Source organism: Bos indicus x Bos taurus, chromosome 26 (assembly GCF_003369695.1).
Source record: "Bos indicus x Bos taurus breed Angus x Brahman F1 hybrid chromosome 26, Bos_hybrid_MaternalHap_v2.0, whole genome shotgun sequence".
NCBI lineage: Eukaryota > Metazoa > Chordata > Mammalia > Artiodactyla > Bovidae > Bos > Bos indicus x Bos taurus.
This window is the reverse complement of record NC_040101.1, coordinates 17,812,022-17,832,048: the sequence shown is the minus strand read 5'-3', so window position 1 is coordinate 17,832,048 and position 20,027 is coordinate 17,812,022. Positions and strand designations below refer to the sequence as shown.

Here is a 20,027-nt window from a genome sequence, read left to right as displayed (position 1 = left end):
AATATACTACTACTAGTGTCTACTCACAGAGGAGTAATAAATCTGAGTGATAAATGAACCATGGGTGTGTAATACACTCACAGTCATCAATGAAGGACAGCACTGGCTGCATAATTATTATCAGCCTATAAACGGCAGCTGTTACCAGCACTACGATTACCATATGCAAGAGAAATGCCGACTCAGCCTTCCTGGCACCAAAATAAGAACCCCCTTTGAAGATCCCAAACGGGGTTCCTGAAATAGTCACATTTGCAAATGAAATGTCCTTCAAAAGTCCTCCTCTGCCTGCTGCCGACACCAGCTGTACACGGAGTAAAGAGAAGCACAGGCTTGGAGCCACAGGGATTTGGGGAGGATCCTAGCCAACCTTCTCATTTGTATAAGAGAGAAGGAGGATTGGAAAGGTTGAATGACTTGCCTAAAGTCTACAGTGAGTTTACGGCACGACATGGTGAGAACTGTTGTTCAGTCGCTTAGTCCGACTCTGCGAACCCATGGACTGAACGCAGCACGCCAGGCTTCCCTGTCCTTCACCGTCTCCTGGAATTTGCTCAAACTCATGTCCATCAAATCGGTGATGCCATCCAACCATCTCATCCTCTGTTGTTCCCTTCTCCTCCTACCTTCAATCTTTACCAGCATCAGGTGGTTTTTGTTTTTTGTTTTTTTCCCAAAAAGCATGATGAGAATACTGACCTCTAAATACCAGATCCTCTGATTCAGAAGTAATCACACACTCCTTACACAACAAACACATTTCCTATGTCCTAACTGTATATCACAACCATTCTGACTCATCGATGCAAGTACTACTTAAATCGGTCGGCTTCCTACAAATACCTCCCAGGAAGCGTAAGGGTGTAGAAAGCTAATTCAGGGTGAGCTACACGTGCAAAATGAAGAAGTACTCCCCTGAGTCTCACTCAAAAACTAAGCCTGGGGGTTGAGGAGAATTCAGAGGGAAAGATGGCTCTCTGGGGTCACTTGGGCTGAGAAGGACAAGAAGCCAGGGGCTTGGGCTCAGGTTACCTCGCTGACCAGCTGTCCAGCCTTCTTGGCCTGTTCCAAGTTGAGACTGCCCTCAGTCAGCCACCCGACCCCTTTCATCCACGCCAGGTCAGCCTTGTACTGCAGCTGCAAGAGGAAGACCAAGCTTAATCAGACACATGGATGCAGGCTGGGAGAAGTTAACGGAGACTTAGGAAAGTGCTCACTCTTGCGTTTTCTCAGCCCTTCATCATAGTCAGGCAGAACTCTGCTCGGGGGTGAAGCCACTGCCCACCCTGTAACCAGACGAGGCTATTCTTCCTTAGTTCTGAACCACCAGCACCTTCACCAAAAAGGAGGGCTTTTCAGACTTTTGGCCTAAGGACTTTATCTGCCAACCTGCTATACTTCCTAGATGTACTTTACAACGTTTATCAGCTTTACCACTTTCGCACTTGCTTTCCTCTTTGCTCATCCCATTACCAACACACCTTGACTTTCACAATAGCTCTGAGTCCCAACCCTCCACCCTCTGGTCTTCACTGTCTTGATTCTAACTCCATCTCCATCTCTACCTCCCCATCCATCCCCCCTGGGCCTGGCACACCTCCAGCAGTTCTTCCTGGTCCTGAGTCACCTAACAGACTCATGGACAAGTTCTAAATCACTCTGAAGATGTCACCATATCAGCTGCAAGAGCTGCATGGGGAGAGCAGGCAAGGAGTCAAAGCTCACCTCGCTCTGGAGCCCGTAGGCTTTCTTGGCCCAGAGAGTCTTCATATCTTCGGGCAGCACAGTGTATTCGTGCAGTCTTTTCCTGTAGTCCAGGTCACTGGCCAGAGCTTGGGCCTTCTTAGCATGCCTGATGTTGACCATGTCCATGGGCAGGTGAAAGTGGGTCTTACTCTTTTCAAAGCCTTTCTTGTATTCAACCTTGAAGGCACCAAAACACACTCTATTACTGGAAGCCTGCCTTGGCGGGACTGACGTGGAAACAAATGCAGGAAAGAAGCCCAGGCTTCCATGAGGAACTGGCACTCTGGGCAATGCCACCTGTCTGTCCAGAGGGTGAGACCCAAGTCCTGGCTCTGCCAGGTGGTGGCACCTGGGAACTGAGGTTTCACACTACTTTGCCTCTGTGAGAAATGCCTCCTAACTCTTTTCACTCAGCTGCTCTAGGAAGAAAACACTCGATCCATGGTTTCTGTGGAAGCTTTGAGAGGCAAATATAGCAAAGTTTGGGCTCCAGGGTCAGCCAAGCTTGAGTTCAAATCTGATCTGAACTTTGCCAGCTAGATGGCCTCTGGGAAGTCACATCACCTCTCTAAAGGCTCATTTTCCTTGGAAGCCTATTGTGAAAAGTAAACAAAACAGTAGCCAAAACCCACTTAGCGCAGGGATGGTATACAGCAAACACCTGATAAATGTTGGCAATGAGGGGGTCAATGAGGCTGGATGGTGGTGATGATGGTGGTGATGATGGTGGTGATAGTGTGATGGTGGTGATGATGGTGTGATGGTGAGGAAGTGTGGTACAGCAGAAAAAGTCTAGGAGTAAGTTTGGAGTAAGGTAAGAGTTCTTAACTTCTGGGTCTAATTCTCTATTCCTCAGCCACTACCACTGACGACAATATGACTTAGGGCAAGGCCATCTTTTTTGGCCCCATTTGCTCCGAGTATGCAAAACCAGTGTTGTTCTCTGTCTAAACTGAAGCCAAATGCTCAGCGTCTCTGTATACTTCATGACTGAGGACATTAGAGGGCTTGTTCCATAGGGCACATCCAAAATGGTTATAAGATGCAATTCTCTTATTCTGTTCAAGCCCTGGTTCCTCCATGACTCAACAGGTAATCATAACTGACTGCACTCCCAAAGCATCATAAGCCAGCCTCACCACCTCAATAAACAGAATGCTTCCTGTCTAATGCTCCCAATGTACTTAAACTCCATTAGAGAGACACCAGTTATGTGCTGTTTACTCTTACAGCCCCTGTGTCTCACACAATATCTCGCGCAGAGTAGTTGTTTAGTAAACATTTCAGAGTGAATAGATGTGGACGAACATCCTGTACCACGAACAGCAGATGCCGGTCACCCTTAGAGACCACACACTTCTCATCTCCTTTAAAAGAATAGTAGTCTTTGCCAAGATAAAGGAAGAAAACATTTCCCACATAAGCCAGGAAAGAAATTACAAGCAGAAGTGGAAAAATGACAGTTTCAGGTGAAGCAGGCTGGGAAAAACTTTCACAGCAACACAGCCCTAAATGAGGGGGTTGAGGAGTAGAAGAGATTTTACCTCACTGCTCATCTTGGCAACCTGAAGGGAGTGCAGCAGCCTCGAGTCTGTGGTTCCTAGGACTTTGCCTTTTGCTTTTTCATACTCCTCTTTGTATTTAATCTGGAGAGAAAGAGGAAATTCAACTGTGAGAGATAAACTTTGCCATGGGAGGGACTGTGGTTAGTGCAAGGGGGACCCTGTCCAAGTGACAAGTGCAAGGAGAACTATTCTGAAAAAACACCTCCCAACACCTCTCAAACCCAGTAGAAGATTAATGCATAGCAATGTTTACAATGTTAACAGTCATTATTCTTTTCTATGGGACCATTGATGTTTTACTGGAACTGTTTTTTATGCATTTCTGAGTTAATGAGAGAAACCTACATTGCTTGCAAGCTCTCCGGAAGCTTTGGCAGCCAGCAGAGACATGGCATCCAGCTTCATCTCAAATCCTTTCCCCTTTGTCTTCTCCCAGCCTTCTCTGTACTTAACCTGACAAACAGAATCACAGGTGAATGGGAATCACTGTCCAGTCTTGCCAAAAGTTGAACAGAAGTTTTTTAAATTACAAAGTTGGCACCTTCATCTGTTTACAGAGCAGAATCTTGGCTGTTACTATCGAAGTGATAACAACAATTGTTAACACTGTGGATTCCCTCGCTGTAGGGCCGTGTGGGGCAATGATGGGACAGGGCAATGAGAAGACCCACGGGTTCATCCCAGCACTGTCGCTGCCTGATCGTGTGACCTTGGACAAACTACTTCACTTTTTTGGTCCTCAGTTTACCATTTGCAAAAATAATATCATATATCTGTCTAAGGGGCTTTCCTCGTGGCGCTAGTGGTAAAGAACCAGCCTACCAATGCAGGAGACATAAGAGATGTGGGTTCAATTCCTGGGTGGGAAAGATCCCCTGGAGAAGGGGCATAGCAACCTACTCCAGTATTCCCGCTTGGGGAATTCCATGGACAGAAGAGCCCGGTGGGCTACAGTCCACAGGGTCCCAAGAGTGGGACATGACTTAGCGACTAAACCACCACCTCCCAGGTTAGTTCCTCTTTCCTTTCTCCTGCCCTACAGTTCCCATCTAGAATAAGAAGCCTAGTCATAGCCTCATTGTGACTCCTGGGAGAATCTGGTGATTAAGTTTTGTCTTCTTCAAACTTAAACTTTACTCACACAGCAAAGCACCAGCTAGGAGTCATCAGGATGATGATGGGGATGATGATGAGTGTGTATGAGTGTGTGTATGTGTGTGTTCCAGCATACACCATACACATGCACAAACACTGGGAATTCAATTGCTGTGATCAGTTTATTCTCATGAACTACCACATGCCATGAGGCAGCAACACTCAAAATTACAACCTGACGGGCGCCTCTGATGAACCTCTCCATGAACAGAGGAGTCCCTGGGCCCTGTTTGCTGGACCACCCTTGTCCCTTCATTTTCACATCTGTTTATAGCCCCCACCGCGTTCTCACCCATGCTCCTTGCTCACCTCACTAAACAATTCCGCGTTGGTTCTGGCCTTCACCAGCTGAGGGACATCCTGGGGCAACGTATAATTCAACTTGTTCTTCTCATAGTCAGCACGGTAATTCACCTGTTGGATTTCAAATAAACCCGCAGGGTAAGCACACGGTTTTGACATGACAGAAGGAGAACTTTGGAGAGAATGCGCTCTTTCTCACTCTCTTTTTGTAGGCCTGTAGCTGAGAAGGAATTTCTGGAAAAGGCATTTCACAAGGAAGCCTGTAATTTTACGAATGTTTTAAATTAACAGACGGAAGATGCCAAATGAAAAGTCAAACAACTCAAAGGCATGCTCACAGTTACAAGTTTGCAAAAGACTTCCCTGGGGCTACCTCACCCGCTGGCCTCTGAAGCACTTGAGGGTATGAAACTTGTTTTTTTTAAACTTACTGCAATGCCAAACCTCTCGCTATGTGCAGTTAGATACTCAAAGAGTAATTATCAAATGTCTGCCCACATTGGAAACAGACCATCTTAAACCACACACAGAAACAGCCAACCAGACATTTTATGATTCCCAACGGAAGAACACGGCATCATGTGAGAAGCAGTCTTGCCCCCAAATTAAACCTGAGCCTGACCAAACCTAGAGATCCAACTATTATTTTGTAGGCACTGGAGGCCAGAAGAACACATGTGCAATCACACTGGGATACAGTCAGCAAAGCTCAGATGTGGGAAACTTTATAGGATAACCAGTTCAGTTTCTTCAACAAACAACTTGCAAGAAAGGAGATAAAGAGGAAAACGTAAAGATCAAAAGAGTCTTGAAGACATATCAACCAATCACAAAGTGTGGACCTTATCTGGAGCTTGATTCAGACAAACTGCGAAAAAAAAAAAAAAAAAATAACCCTATGAGACAACTGGAATGCTGAATCCCACCTGGACATTGGTGATGTTAAGAATTTTTGTTGGTTTTTTTGGTGTGCTATATCAAAATTGTATAAATATGTTTAAAATTATTTTTACATTTTAGAGATTCATACTAAAATATCTGTAGATTAAATTATACAATACCTAGGATTTCCTTCAAAATAATATGGAGGTGGGCAGTGGATGTGCATACTGAAGCAAGACTGGCTACGAGTTAATTCACTGAAGCTGAGTGACGGCTGCCTGGGGGTTCATTATGCTGTTCTTTATACTTCTGAATGTATTTGAAATTTATAAAATAAAGTTTAAATCAAAGAGAGTGATTTCTGGACTCTCCTAGAGGTCCAGTGATTAAGAATCCGCCTGTCAAAGCAGCAGACACGGGTTTGATCCCTGGTCTGGGAGGATCCCACATGCTGGCACATGACCAACTAAGCTGGCACATCAAAACTACTCTAGGGTCCATGCTCCGAAACTAGAAAAGCTACCGCAATGAGAAGCCCAAGCATCACAGCTAGAGAGGAGCCCCTGACCGCCGCAGCTATAGAAAGGCTGCACGCACAGCGCAAGGAAGACCCAGCGCAGCCAAACATAAACAAATATTAAAAATAGTAACTTTTAAAAAGAACCATCTCGTGCTTGTAACAGGACATATGACACCATCAATGGAAGTCAAATCTTTGGGGAACCAGATATCCAGAACCCTGCAAAGCAACTGCAAGTCCCCCACATCTAGCCGGGTGGAGAGGGTGTCACTTACATGACTCAGTTGCTGGGCATTGATTTTGGCTTGAACAATCTGAGGCGTGTTGGTCACAGAGCTGTACTTCAGCTTGTCGATGCTTTGCCTGTAGTTGACCTGGATGCAGAGAGGTACAAGGTGTCACCTGTACTTTGCTTTAAGATTTCCTTAGCTCCCTCCCCCCAGGCGTATAGAGCCATGATTCTCAAATGACCAAAGCAAAACCCGAAGATTCCAGTTGGAGACCAACAGAGACTCCAAGCCCATAGATGGAGAAACAGTCCCCTGAAGAGTGAGTGACTGAACAAGCGGCTCATAAAAAGAGTTCAAGTGAATGGCCAGGGAATGGAAGAAAGGGTGATCATCCACATTGCCAATCAGAGAAAGGAATTTTAAAACCTACCATCTCCAAGCTAGGCCCTTTAGTCAATTAGGTTCTGGATCTGTTAGTAGCAGTCAGATTACCATCAAACATCTCACACATGGTCTTCATGCCTCTGTTTAATTGCCCAAAGCCCAGGGCCCCACCCAGGATCCTGTACAGTATGGCAGCTTCTTTAGGCCTCCACTCCCCACTTTCTAGCCTCCCACTAGCTCTTACGTCTCTGTCCACACTCCACCTACTGCCTCGACCATGATCCCACAGCAGGGGGCTCTGCCCTCACAGGGGGCAGCCTTGCACTGTTCTACTATATCCTGTCTGTCTAAACCAGAGTCTGATGTCTTTGTCATCCTACCCACCTGCCGTCACCTCCTGTTGACACCTCCCTGGGTGACAGCTCACCCCTGTGAGTCACAGACCACTAGCTGGATGGCATTTGTCTTGGCTCAGTGTTTGGCCTCATTGTGGGGGAGTAATGAGGAGTGGTGGGGGCTGTGGCAAAGGGCAGAGCTACCGCTCAGCTCTGAGAGATGGTGATCTTGATCAAATGGGACTCAGAGTAGCCAGACAGTCGAGTTATCCCAAAGAAACCAGAAACTCATATTATTATATAAATTCTTACAATTTTAAATGCTGAGAAACAGTTCAGTATTTTAAAACCCACTGACCCGAGGGAAACAGACCCAGTGAAAAGCTTGAGATGGCATCTCTTGCTTGGACTCACTCCATTCTTGCCTGTTCCAACAGGAGCTAAACAACAATTACGACTGAAAAATAGCACTTACTATGTGCCTGCCACTACTGCAAGTGCTTTACGTTTATTTACACATTGAATCTTCCCAACCACCCTGTGGGGAGCACTGTTATCCCCACCTCACAACATGTGAACTGAGGCACAGAGCCCTGAAGTGACTTGCTCAAGGTCACCAGCCGGTGTCAGAGAGTAAGTGTTAGTCACTCAGTCATGTTTGACTCTTTGAGATGCCATGAACCGTAGCCCATCAGGCTCCTCTGTTCATGGAATTCTCCAGGCAAAAATACTAGAGCAGATAGCTATTCCCTTCTCCTCGGGTATCTTCCCCACCAGGGGTTGAATCCCGGTCTCCCGCATTGCAGGAAGATTCTTTACTGTCTGAGCCACCAGGAAAGTCCCTGGTATCAGAGCTAGAGTTCAAATCCCAGCAGTCGGCCTCCCAAAGTGGCTCCCAGACTGCATACTATAACTGTGGTTTTGCCAATGCTGGTGTGCTTGGAACTGTTACCTGTTATCTTATAGATGAGTCAGGGGTTCCCTATAACCAGAGCTATCTCTGCTTACAGAAGGAGATGTATTATGACAAATTAGAAAACAAACAAAACAAAAATCAAAAAGACTTATAAATTAGCTTCTAGAACAAGATCTAAGAACAGAGTGTTCCAAGTACTAGACTACAGAATCTTTTGTTGGGATTTGGAGAAAAGGGACAGCATTGCTTCATTCTATTTAGTTAACAATTCAAGGAGAAAAGTTTTTTTACATTCTGAGTTTTGGACCTTGGGTATGTAGAAAAACTAGGAAATATGAAGTCATTTCAATGTCAAGTATTAATGAGATTACACTATAGTAGCTTCCTAACGCACTAAGTCAGAGGGAAAATTATCATCTCATAATAGAGTCTAATAGAATTCAGAATTATGCATGATAAAATGTCACAAAACTCTGTTTTTTAAATGGCACATTTCTTCCTGATAATTCTGCATTAAGTATGTAGCAGAGCACAATTACTTTCCTCTGCAGGACATAATTAACACTTTCCATGATTAATTATATCTTTGCAACATCACAGATGCTTGGTCAATGATTCAGTCTACTTTCTGAAAGGTCCCTTTGCTGAGGGTAGAGTCTCATTTTAATGCTATTAGTGTTTTTAAAATCCATCTGAAAGGAATGCTCTCTAATTAAGGGCCCATGCTTGTTTATTTGATTTCAGGGATACCTGACCAACTTTAAGACTACCAGACAGAAAGAGAGACCTCAAATATAAATGGATTCCCAAACTTCCTGAAAACTAAAGTCCTACATTAAGGGCGGTAAAAATTTTCACACAGGAGCCAGGAAAATAAAAAAAGTAAAGCAGGTGAAGGTGATAGAAGAAGTGGGCACTGAGTCCCCATCAACTGCTGCGACGCAGGAACTAGGGCCACAGTTCCTGTGTGAACTCACAATTTCTACATATCGTTTCAAAAACAAGTTTTCTTAACACTGTGTGGCCACACCAAATACCTCTGCAACCTGGATCTGGCTCACGGGCTGCCAGTGCAGAATCTACCTCTGCTTCCAATTAATGTTTCTAATCCAGTCTAGTTTAATTCATCTCTCAGACTTCTCCAGGTTGAGCTGACTCTATTGCAGATGCCTGGTTTGATCCACTGTCTTATATAGGCAAATGTAATAGCAAGTCATGTTGTAACATATAACATGTTATAACATATAACATGACCCTATATAATAGTTGTAGGACCCTCTCTCATTTCATTTGTGTTACTAAGCATTGTTTCTAGAATTCTACTGTCAAAGTGAAAGTGTTAGTTCCTCAGTCATGTCCGACTCTATGCAACCCCATGGACTGCAGCCCGCCAGGCTCCTCTGTCCATGGGATTTCCCAAGCAAGAATACTGGAGTGGGTTGCCACTTCCTTCTCCAGGGGATCTTCCTGACCCAGGGATTGAACCCCGGCCTCCTGCATTGCAGGCGGATTCTTTATTGACTGAGCTACTATGGAAGCCCACTCAAAGAAAGAACTCACTCAGAAGCCCACTGTGAAAGAACTCACTCAGATTTTATGAGATGCTCTTGATTTCTCAAGTTACTCAGGTAATGTATGCAGCCAAAAAAAGAAACCTGGCTTTGGTAGCCAAGTTTAAACTTGAATTTCATTAAGGTGAAATGAGTAAGTCAATGCAACCAAATTTCTGGGAAAGGGAGAAGCAAAATGGGGGCTCTTTATATTCTACTTCCCATCCCCTGCTTTTTCACACATCTGAAAAGTCCCTTTCATCCATCAAGCTGTCATTTGCCACTGACTGGCCTTTGTTGTCCTGTATCTATGTTAGATGCTGGAGATGCCCAGCTGAACTTGCCACTGCTCCTACTCAGAGCAAAAGGGAAACAGCTGCAAAGACCTATCTACCAACAGCACAGACCAAGTCAACTGCTGGAGCTGTGCTGACTCCAGAAGAATGTGAAGGAAAGTAGCCCTGAGCACTCAATGGGCACAAGTTGAATAACATACTAAATTATTTTTTTAAGATTTTTTTTTTGATGTGGACCCTTTTTAAAGTCTTTATTGAATTTGTTACAATATAGTTTCTGTTTTATGTTTTGGTTTTTCAGCCATGAGGCATGTAGGATCTTAGCTTCCTGACCAGGGATCCAAACCTCATCTCCTGCATTGGAAGGTGAAGTCTTAAACATTGGACCACCAGGGAAGTCCATGATTGACTGAAGAGTCCATGACTCTCACTGACAAATGTGAACTGACAACTCAGTTCTAAACCACCTTATATACTTTTTAAAACAGCAGATAACTTCTACTGTTTCCCTTGTACATTTCTGTATTTTCTAAATTTTCTGTAATCAACATGTAGTAAAATTCTTGCAATTAGAAAACAATGAAATTAATTAATTATACATATTTCATTGGAGATAAACCAAACTATAAATAAATCAAATCACTGCTATAATATTACATAATAAAATTAAGTTATTTTACTTAATCTTAAATTATTTTATTTAATATTATATAAAATTAAATTTAAAAATTACACACATATTTCTCCTGGGGAAAATAATTAAGTGCTCCTGGAGAAAATAATTAAGCCAATGCTGCCATTTCCTCTCAACTTATAGCTATTTCAGTTTACTTCCTCTGGTCCTCAAACATAAAACTTAAAAAAAAAAAAATAAACCTCATCACTGCTAGCAAATAATTACTTTAAATGTGCCCAGCAGCAGATATAGTTCCCAAATTCTAAGAGGTTTCCAAGATGAAACCAGGGTTGTCTTTGCCTTATGTTGGAAATCCAAGAGTTTCCAGACATGAATATATGAATGTCGTGTTAGAAAAGAGTTACTGTTTCTCAGTCCCTTGTATCTCCTAAGAACTGCTGTATCCTGTTTCTGTCTCGCTAAGAATCACTCCATTGGAGGGAAGTGATGAGGAATACAGGTCTACTGGGGAAGGACTCACGTCTTTCAAGGGAGCCAGTTTCACTGTTGTTTGATAGGAAGGGGTAAGAGTGGCCGGGTAGTTGTAGTCGACAACATCGTGTTTGTAATCAGCCTTGTAGGCGATCTGAAACACAAAGAAAAGACCAAAAAAAGAGCAATTAGCCCCCACTTTCTTGTGACCTTGTTTGAATGTCATAAAAATATTCTTTAAATAACCAGAAACAAAATTAATTCAGTTTCATCACCTCCAAGGAAAATTAAATTACATTCACACTTTTGCCTTTAATTAATTTGAATTTTTCTTCTTAATTAACCCAAAATTAGCTAACTTTATCTGTAGCACATTTATTTTATCTTTCTTATTAACCATGGAGTCCCTTGTAGATTTTTTTGTTAAAGAAGAAGCATTTGCATACAAGTATACAATAAAAGAGCTTCTTGGCTAATGCCCAGAAAATAAATGAAAATTCAAGAGTCTTCAGAGTACTTGAAATTTTTTTCTAAAGGTCAAATTTGACTTTCTCAGGCAGATGAAATTTGACATGTGTATGTTTTAATAATGAGATCAGCTTCTTCTTAGTGTCCTTTACTTCCAAGATGTACACTCTGGCATTTGCAAACGTGTAAACTGAATGAAGGAAAGTTATGACCAACCTAGACAGCATATTAAAAAGCAGAGATATTACTTTGCCAACAAAGGTCCGTCTAGTCAAGGCTATGATTTTTCCAGTGGTCATGCATGGATGTGAGAGTTGGACTGTGAAGAAAGCTGAGTGCCGAAGAATTGATGCTTTTGAACTGTGGTGTTGGAGAAGACTCTTGAGAGTCCCTTGGACTGCAAGGAGATCCAACCAGTCCATTCTAAAGGAGATCAGTCCTGGGTGTTCATTGGAAGGAATGATGCTAAAGCTGAAACTCCAGTACTTTGGCCACCTCATGCAAAGAGTTGACTCATTGGAAAAGACCCTGATGCTGGGAGGGATTGGGGGCAGGAAGAGAAGGGGATGAAAGAGGATGAGATGGCTGGATGGCATCACCGACTCGATGCACATGAGTCTGAGTGAACTCCGGGAGTTGGTGATGGACAGGGAGGCCTGGTGTGCTGTGATTCATGGGGTCGAAAAGAGTCGGATACGACTGAGTGACTGAACTGAAACTAAATGGACAAAGACAGAGATAATAGATCACACGCTTTAGCAAAAAGAGGGACCTAATCTATCTTGTTATCCCACTACATTGAGCAGTGCCTGGACACAGGAAATCTACAATGAACATTAAGATGGAACAAATGAATAAATCAGTCAACCAACCAACCAGTTTCAAATAAATCATAAACACTTTGGAAATCTGAAGCATTTCAAATGAGAATCACGCTCATCCATTTCTCTTTATCTCTCAGAAACTGAAAGTTTTTGTTACACTGGATCAATTACAATAGATCTAAGTACTCTTCAAAGCAGAGAAAGCTGAGATTAATACATGGAAGCTTTTGAAAATTTTCAAGGATTTTTTACCTAGCGTTGGTTGTATTGATTAACATTTAGAAACTCTTTGAGGTCAGTCTTTACACAACAAAACACTGACTTTTTAAAAGGGGAGGTTGGGAAAGAATTGGCTGAATTCCTCGTGGCCTTTCTCCCTCCACCCCAATAGACCCCAAGGACATGCAGGCCCTTCACAACAGGACTCACATTGCTTGCCAGGCTTCCAACTTTCAGAGCATGGAGCATCCGTTTGTCCATCCCGACTCCTTCATAGCGGCCTCTCATGCGGTTCTGGTAGTTTTCTTTATATTTATTCTACATGGGAACACAAAACCTTCAACAAAAGCATTCTCTCCCCAACTCGTGGAAGACAAACGACTCATCTTAATGCACTAAATCCAACATATAAATGATTAAATAGAGCCTATTTATGTATTCAGTGGGTCAGCGAATTAAAAATAAGACAAACCTAAAAAAAAATTAGAATTCAAGAAGTTGGGATAAAACAAGCATACAAGCAAACACAGGATCTGATGCATAGACAGCACATAACAGACCTGATTTTTTTTTTTAACATTTTCAGTTGTAAACATACCAGATTTTTCCAATGTGAAAACCTATCACATGAATGTGGAGCTTTCCAAGGACAAGCACTGATCACACAGGGGCTGCATGCAACCCCATGCCCCAAGCCCTGCACTGCATGCTATTACCACTCCTTCTAGATACATGAAGAATAAAACCCGGGCTTTGCCAAATTCTGCACCTTTTACATGACACATTGGTTATTGCCGCGACCATGTTAAGTAACTATATTATGTCCCAAATGCAGCTTACAAAGAACAAAACAAGAAGACAAGAAGTCAGAAAAATCTGAGTACTTTCTAATAAAGCTACATTAAAATCACCTACCTTGGGAGGCCATTGAGTTTCCAGGCACTGAGAGTATTTTAACAGAATACTATGACTCTACATCAGATATAGTTCTATTTATCTCAGTTAATCTTCACAAACACTCTATGAGCAGGAAGGATTTATTATCATCCCCATTTTACAGACAGGCAAATGGCTCCATGAACTTAAGCAACTTGCCCAAAGTCGGCCACTTAGCCAATTATGGAACCAGGCCCGTCAGCTCCAAAGCTGGTGCGCTCAACTATGGCATGTATGCAAAAAAAAAAAAAAAAAAATTCCTTACTAAGCCTTACGAAGTCCCATGTGATTTCAGATTTTACTACGATAAGCAACTAAGTAGAAGTACAATCATATAAACCAGTCTTTGTTCTCAAGGATACATCCCCAGACTTTGAGAATTTCCAAATTTGCAAATGCCACGCCAGCATACATCTGCTCAGCTGTAAGATGGGGAAATAACACCTGGCCCCCCAGGTGACCGTGCAGGATAACTGAAATTATATACTAATTTAAGAAGCACAAAGTCAAGTTGAGAGGGAACGCTGCATGCTCAGCTAGGCTTCCTCACCAGCATTTGCCCTAGGATCTGGATACTGTTTTACATGAAGGAGGCAAGAGGGCAGACGCAGCCCTGAGGATTCAGGGTCAAGTACATGCTGGAGATTTAACACTCCATGGACCAGCCCCAGCAGGCAATCTCTATCAACACTCATAGTATCTGTGCCTAAGAAGCCATGCTTCTCCAAGACATCCAGATGCATTCACATACATGGTCTCTTAAGAGACCAAGAAATTCAGGTCATTAAAAAAAAAAAAAAAAGGCCAAACAAAGGCTTAGGCATTAAAAACTCACATCGCTGGTGAATTTTGAAATCTTGCACACATTTCTGAATTGAGGCGTTTCACAGTAGTTGATACTATGACCTTTACTACTTTCCAGATCCTTCTTATACTCCACCTTGGAAACCAAAACACCAGATGCACAGGAGAACCAAACCCAAAGTCACTCTTGAAAATGTCACCAGGGCTCAACTTAGGATATTTTTAGAAAACTTTCAACTGAAGATTTTGAAATACCAGGCATAGGCTACTGTAGGTCAACAATACATGTTTTCCTTTCAAATAGTTAATAAGCAAACAATCAGTTTGGTTCTGAATATTAAAAAATATATAGTCCCTTTCAAGAGTAAATACTTTTTAAGATTCTTACATAGCTCAAAAAAAAAAGGCAAAACAGTCTTAGAAATCAGGACAGTGGTTACTTCTGAAGACAGGTGTCTGGGGGGATGTCAGGACTCTGGTCATGTTCTGTTTTTTGATCTGATTGCTTATTACAAAGATGAGTCCACTTGTGGAAATTCTTCCTATTGAACACTTAAGATATATGCACTTCTCTGTATATATACTTCAGTAGAATTTAACCAAAAAAGTTACTTTACCAAAGAACATAATAAATGAGACCACACATAAACACAGGAGTGCGTTCTAATTTTAAATGGCTAGCTGAGCTCCTCTGGGTCGTTGTATGTAAGATGTGAGGTCATTATTAAATAGACTCCAAGTCATTCCAGGTAATTGGAGAAGGCAGCTGAAGGCTAGTTACCATTAATAGAGGCAGGGCTGGTTTGTCTTACTAGAGAAGCATAATGGCAAAAAGAAATGGAAGGTTCCCTTGTGATGTTTACCAAAGGAAATACAATTTATTATCATACCTTATAAAACATTTGGTGGGAATATGCCTCTTAAAGTTTGCAAGATGCATCATAATGCTTATAATATGATATAAAATGAAGAAAAGCACATAAAACTGTACACACAGTTGAATTCTAACTCTATAAAAAATGTTTTTATATTCATATATTTGTTTATAGTACATTCACATAGAAAAGGGCTTCCCTGGTGGCTCAGATCGTAAAGAGTCTGCCTGTAATGCAAAAGACCTGGGTTCAACCCCTGGGTTGAAAAGATTCCTGGAGAAGGAAATGGCAACCCACTCCAATATTCTTGCCTGGAAAATCCCATGAATGGGGGAGCCTGGTGAGCTACAGCCCATAGGGTCCGAAAAGAGTTGGACACAAATGAGCAATTAACACTTTCACTTTCATGTAGAAAAAGGCCAAAATGGTAACAGTGTTATTCCTGGGTCTGGTTCTAGTTCTGCCCCTAGAAGTCTATCAGAACCACAATAAGACACTTGACTTTTCCAGGTCTATGACAAAGCCAGAGACAAAAGACTGCAAAGACCCCACCTAGATCTAATGTTCCATGAGTCAAAACGCAAGATTCAGCAAACTTTTTCTGTAAATGAGCAGATAGTAAACATTTGAGTCTTGGTAGGACGTGTGTGTGTGTGTGTGTGTGTGTGTGTGTGTGTGTATGTGTGTGTGCACTGAGTCACTTTAGTCATGTCCAACTCTTCGCGACCCTGTGTGCCACCTGGGAAGCCCTGCACGATGTACCATCTATCTATTCTGCCCGTATCATTCAAAAGCAGATACACGATGTATTTCAATAAGACTTCATTTCTAAAAATAGGCTGTGGGCCAGATTTGTTACTCAGATCATAGTTTGCTGAACTCTGGCCTGGAGCATAAGAATCATATGGACAATTTGTTTAAAATGCAGGTTCTGGACTTCCATGGTGGTCCCATGGCTAAGCCTCCCCATTCCAGGCAAGGGGCTTGGGTTCGATCCCTGGTCAGGGAACCACCCATATGCAGCAACTAAGACCTGGCACAGCCAAATATACAATTTTTTTTAAATGCAGGTTCCGTGGGCTTGGCACCTATCCACTATTTTTAAGTATCTGAAGTTTCTGATGATGCCCAGGAAATGCACACTCTTGTGATTCTGAGCAGCATCACAGGCTAAGGCACTTTTTGGGATAAAGGACTGACAGGGAAGAGAAGAAAAATCTTTTAGGATATTTGCACATCCTTTTTTGAGTTGCAGACAACTTGTTAGATGAGTCCTATGCATAGCCTGGCAAGAGGCTGACAACTCAAATGCCTTCAGGGTCCTGATAGGTGATGCAAACAGGGAAGAAGCTGCTTTAAGAAACTCAAGAACAATAAAAAGGATATGGGGAACTAGAGGGGATATTCCCTTGCAAATTGCCCTGGCAATTCTAAAAATCCTAACCCCTTGGCAGGCCAAACAAAACACAGTCTCTGGCCGTCAGGTCTGCCTCTAAGGCAAGAGGAATTCATACAGCACACAGAGCTTCTTGGAAACTTGACTACAAAAATAAAAGAATGAGGGAGGTTCCATGTTCAAAACACCCCTCATCTTTGATGTCCACTCTGTAAGAATGATATATGGTTACAAAGGTTGGTTCATCCAAATTCTGGCAACTAGAAATCTACTACTGGGAACTCTGGACTATCCACAGCCCTGTGAGAATTTCAGGAGGAAACTTCTGAACCATCAGAGAAAGATTTAATTAGTTTGGTTCTATGCTCTGTTATGAATTGCTTTTGACTACCTATTCATTCTTTGGAAACTGGTAACACGTGTGTAGTTCATGTGGCGTTAAGACAGAATTTTTCATTCTGGGGTCACCCCTTCACTGTCTGTCGGAACCAAAGGAAGTGACAGCACACAGATGGGACCGTCCCCGTACATACCTCACTCACGAGCTTGTTCACGCTCTGAGCCCGCTTCAGAACCAAGTTGTCCTGGGCTGGGAGGGAATGATAATGTGCAGCGCCCTTCATCTTATTGAAGTCCTGCCTGTATTTTATCTGAAAGAAGCACACGAAGAACAACCAGAGTTGTTGTTTCATTCTCCAGGAGAGAAGTTACTCCACATCTACTCCACATTTCATGTCAACATTTATTTAATACAATTTTCTGGAGGAAAAAAAAAAATATCACATGGGTTTTTCCTCCACTAAGTCCCTAAACCACTCACTCCCTTTTAGATTAAAATATTACTGCCCCCTTTCACATTTTTTACACTTTACATTCCAGTTCTACATAAAGAAAGGTCTCACAATGATCATACCTAGAAGTATCATCCAAAAACCCATTCTGCCTTTGGTTTTAACGACCATTTCTCATCCAGTCTCGAGTGATGAATGTGTCCTTTATTTCCCATTTCAGGCCAAAGTGCACTTTTCTAGAGAAATGGGTGATAACTGAGTAGGAACAAAGTAAAGGAGAAGGGCAAAGGGGGTATGAGATGAATGCTGGGCCTCTAATGATTGATCAAGTTCAAGTTGGTGAAAGATCTGTAGTGTGCCTGTTGCTTTACCAAGTGTAATGACTTTACCAAGGGTAACAATAGCTTATCTTTCAAGGATGGCCAACTGGCTAACATTCTGCAAATAAAAATTATTTTATCAACTGGGTTACAGCCAATTTGATAATCATACTATTTATTTTAATCAGCTATTCCTCTTGAGTGCTCAATTTCTAAAGTGGGTTATTTTGCAAAGACTCTCCTAACTCCACCTGATCTGGCTAGACTGGTATCAGCGCTTGCTTCAGCTGACCTCAAGCAAATTATGTGGTTTGTCCATGTCAATCTCCTTTAAAGCAGACAAATGTGACCTAACAGTATGAACCCAAAAAGCAGACGTCAGAAATTTGGAGAAGAATTGAAGGTTAACATTGTGCTTTGACTCAGCTCTGAAAAATTAAACTGGGTGTAGGTTTCAGGAAGCACAGTCTCCAGAGTCTAATTTTTCCTCTGCTTCTGTGGCTCTGTGGGTTGTCCCAATGAGGTACTTACATCACTAGCGAGTTCGCTGGCTTTCTTGGCGTTCTGATAAGCTGGGGTGATCATGGCCGGGAAGCTGCCCTTTCCTCTGTGCTCGCCATACTCTTCTGAGTAACCCTGTTGGGGCAATCGAAAATTTTAATCAGGGGACTTCCCTGGTGGTCTAGCAATTAAGAATCTGGAGACACGGGTTCTCTTCCTGGCCTGGGACGTAGGCTCCCACATGTTGCGGGGGCAACTAAGCCTGTGTGTCACAACTCCTGAGGCTGAGTGCAGCAGCTCCCGAAGCCCAAGTGCACCAGAGACTGTGCTCTGCAACAAGAGAAGCCACCACGATGAGGAGCTCACGCACAACAGCTAGAGAGCAGCCCCTGCCGCTCACTGCCAACACAGAAAGCCCTTGAGCAGCAACAAAGACTCAGTGCAGCCAAATAATTAGTGAATTTTAAAAAACTTTAATCAGTAATGCTCTACCCCTGGAATGGGGAGGGGATTAGCAATGATCTCTCCTACATCTTGTTCTTACATTTCCTGTTCCCATGGAGGCTGGTCCACACTGAACCCTCCTCTGTTCAGCCCTAAGAGCAGCACATGTGGTTACTGAGCTGGTGGACTCTGGAGGCAGACCCACCTACTATTGTCCAGCACACTTACTGGGGTCAGCACTAAGTAAACAGAAGTGATTATCATTGGCATCGTCGTTTCCATCAGATAAGTTAAGACACTGTATGAGTCTCCTAGGCCCGTGGAGTAATCATTTCTTAAAAGACACCAGGAAAGTCCCTCTGTCTTCCAGGGGTCTTGAATGCTACTGTTCTCTGACCTGTTGGCAGATCTATGCAGAGAGGCACTGATATCCCACAAACTGCCTCCCCCAGTGATGGATTCATTTCATTTACTAATAAAGGAAGGTTATATAACGATTTAAATTTTTGATATTGGGAGGAAAAGATTTCAGATTTCCATAAGATGATCTCAACTGGGACCAAATGTTTATTTCAAACTAAGTATTACAACCTGAGTCTTGATTTCTTCCTTCCTCCCCACCACATCACCCAGCCACTCCCATAAAGGAGTACCTTCCTTCTCATGGAACTGTCCTCATGTGCTAAGTCGCTTCAGTCATGTCCAGCTCTTTTCGACCCTACGGACTTAGCCCACCAGGCTCCTCTGTCCATGGGATTCTCCAGGCAAGAGTATTGGAGTGGGTTGCCAGCCTGCCTCGATGGGATCTTCCCGACCCAGGATCGAATCCAAGGCTCTTAGGTCTCCTTCACTAGCAGGCAGGATCTTTACCACTAGCGCCACCTGGGAAGCCCCACGTCACTGGTGTACACCTTCCCTGGCAATCAGGAACCGGATGTACTTCAAAAGTCCATCAGATGCTACCTTCTCTCCGGGGAGCTCCTCCCTCATTCCCGGGCCTGCCCCAGGCAGAAGCGACTGCTTCCTAATCTGTGCTCCCACAGATCTGAAACAACCCTTAGTGTGTCCCCTCGGGCTCATGACTCCATCTCACTCTGGCCTCCTCCGCGGTGGGGCTGCCTGGTTCCAGCAACACGGTTCAGAGTCTGGCACACTACTGTCTTATATGAAACAGTTGGGTAAAATTAGAATGCACAGGGTTCCTTTCTACCCAGTAATGACAACTGCTTAGCCTAAGAGCTCCTTTTTGGTTGGTTGCCAGAAGGTTCTGGGCCACATGAACTAAGTGAAAAAAGTTAAGCTAAAAAAATAATAATAACAAAGACTCAAATTCTTTGGTAGCCTCCTTTTGCCCTTTCTGCTTTATGATTTGGAGTTGGTTTGCAGCTTTATTTTAACGTCTCTGTTTATATGAATATATGTTGTGCATGTAAATCTTTTTTTTTTTTAGTATGTAAAT

General features: G+C 42.9%; 1 protein-coding gene across 6 annotated transcripts in view; it reads right to left on the bottom strand.

The window, feature by feature from the left end:
- Window positions 1–20,027, bottom strand: part of NRAP (nebulin related anchoring protein) — a 75,396-nt gene that overhangs the window by 41,299 nt on the left and 14,070 nt on the right. For 2 of the 6 annotated variants that reach the window (XM_027528623.1, XM_027528626.1), the window contains exons 10-20: window positions 18,155–18,262; window positions 17,046–17,162; window positions 14,273–14,377; window positions 12,712–12,819; window positions 11,040–11,144; window positions 6,447–6,545; window positions 4,776–4,880; window positions 3,657–3,764; window positions 3,291–3,392; window positions 1,726–1,923; window positions 1,033–1,137 (exon numbers count right to left, since the gene is read on the bottom strand). In XM_027528623.1, coding sequence (XP_027384424.1) covers window positions 1,033–1,137; window positions 1,726–1,923; window positions 3,291–3,392; window positions 3,657–3,764; window positions 4,776–4,880; window positions 6,447–6,545; window positions 11,040–11,144; window positions 12,712–12,819; window positions 14,273–14,377; window positions 17,046–17,162; window positions 18,155–18,262 — 1,260 coding nt within the window. The remainder of the gene's footprint in view (window positions 1–1,032; window positions 1,138–1,725; window positions 1,924–3,290; window positions 3,393–3,656; window positions 3,765–4,775; window positions 4,881–6,446; window positions 6,546–11,039; window positions 11,145–12,711; window positions 12,820–14,272; window positions 14,378–17,045; window positions 17,163–18,154; window positions 18,263–20,027) is intronic. The other 4 variants (XM_027528629.1, XM_027528628.1, XM_027528624.1 and 1 more) reach the window with 3 other exon arrangements.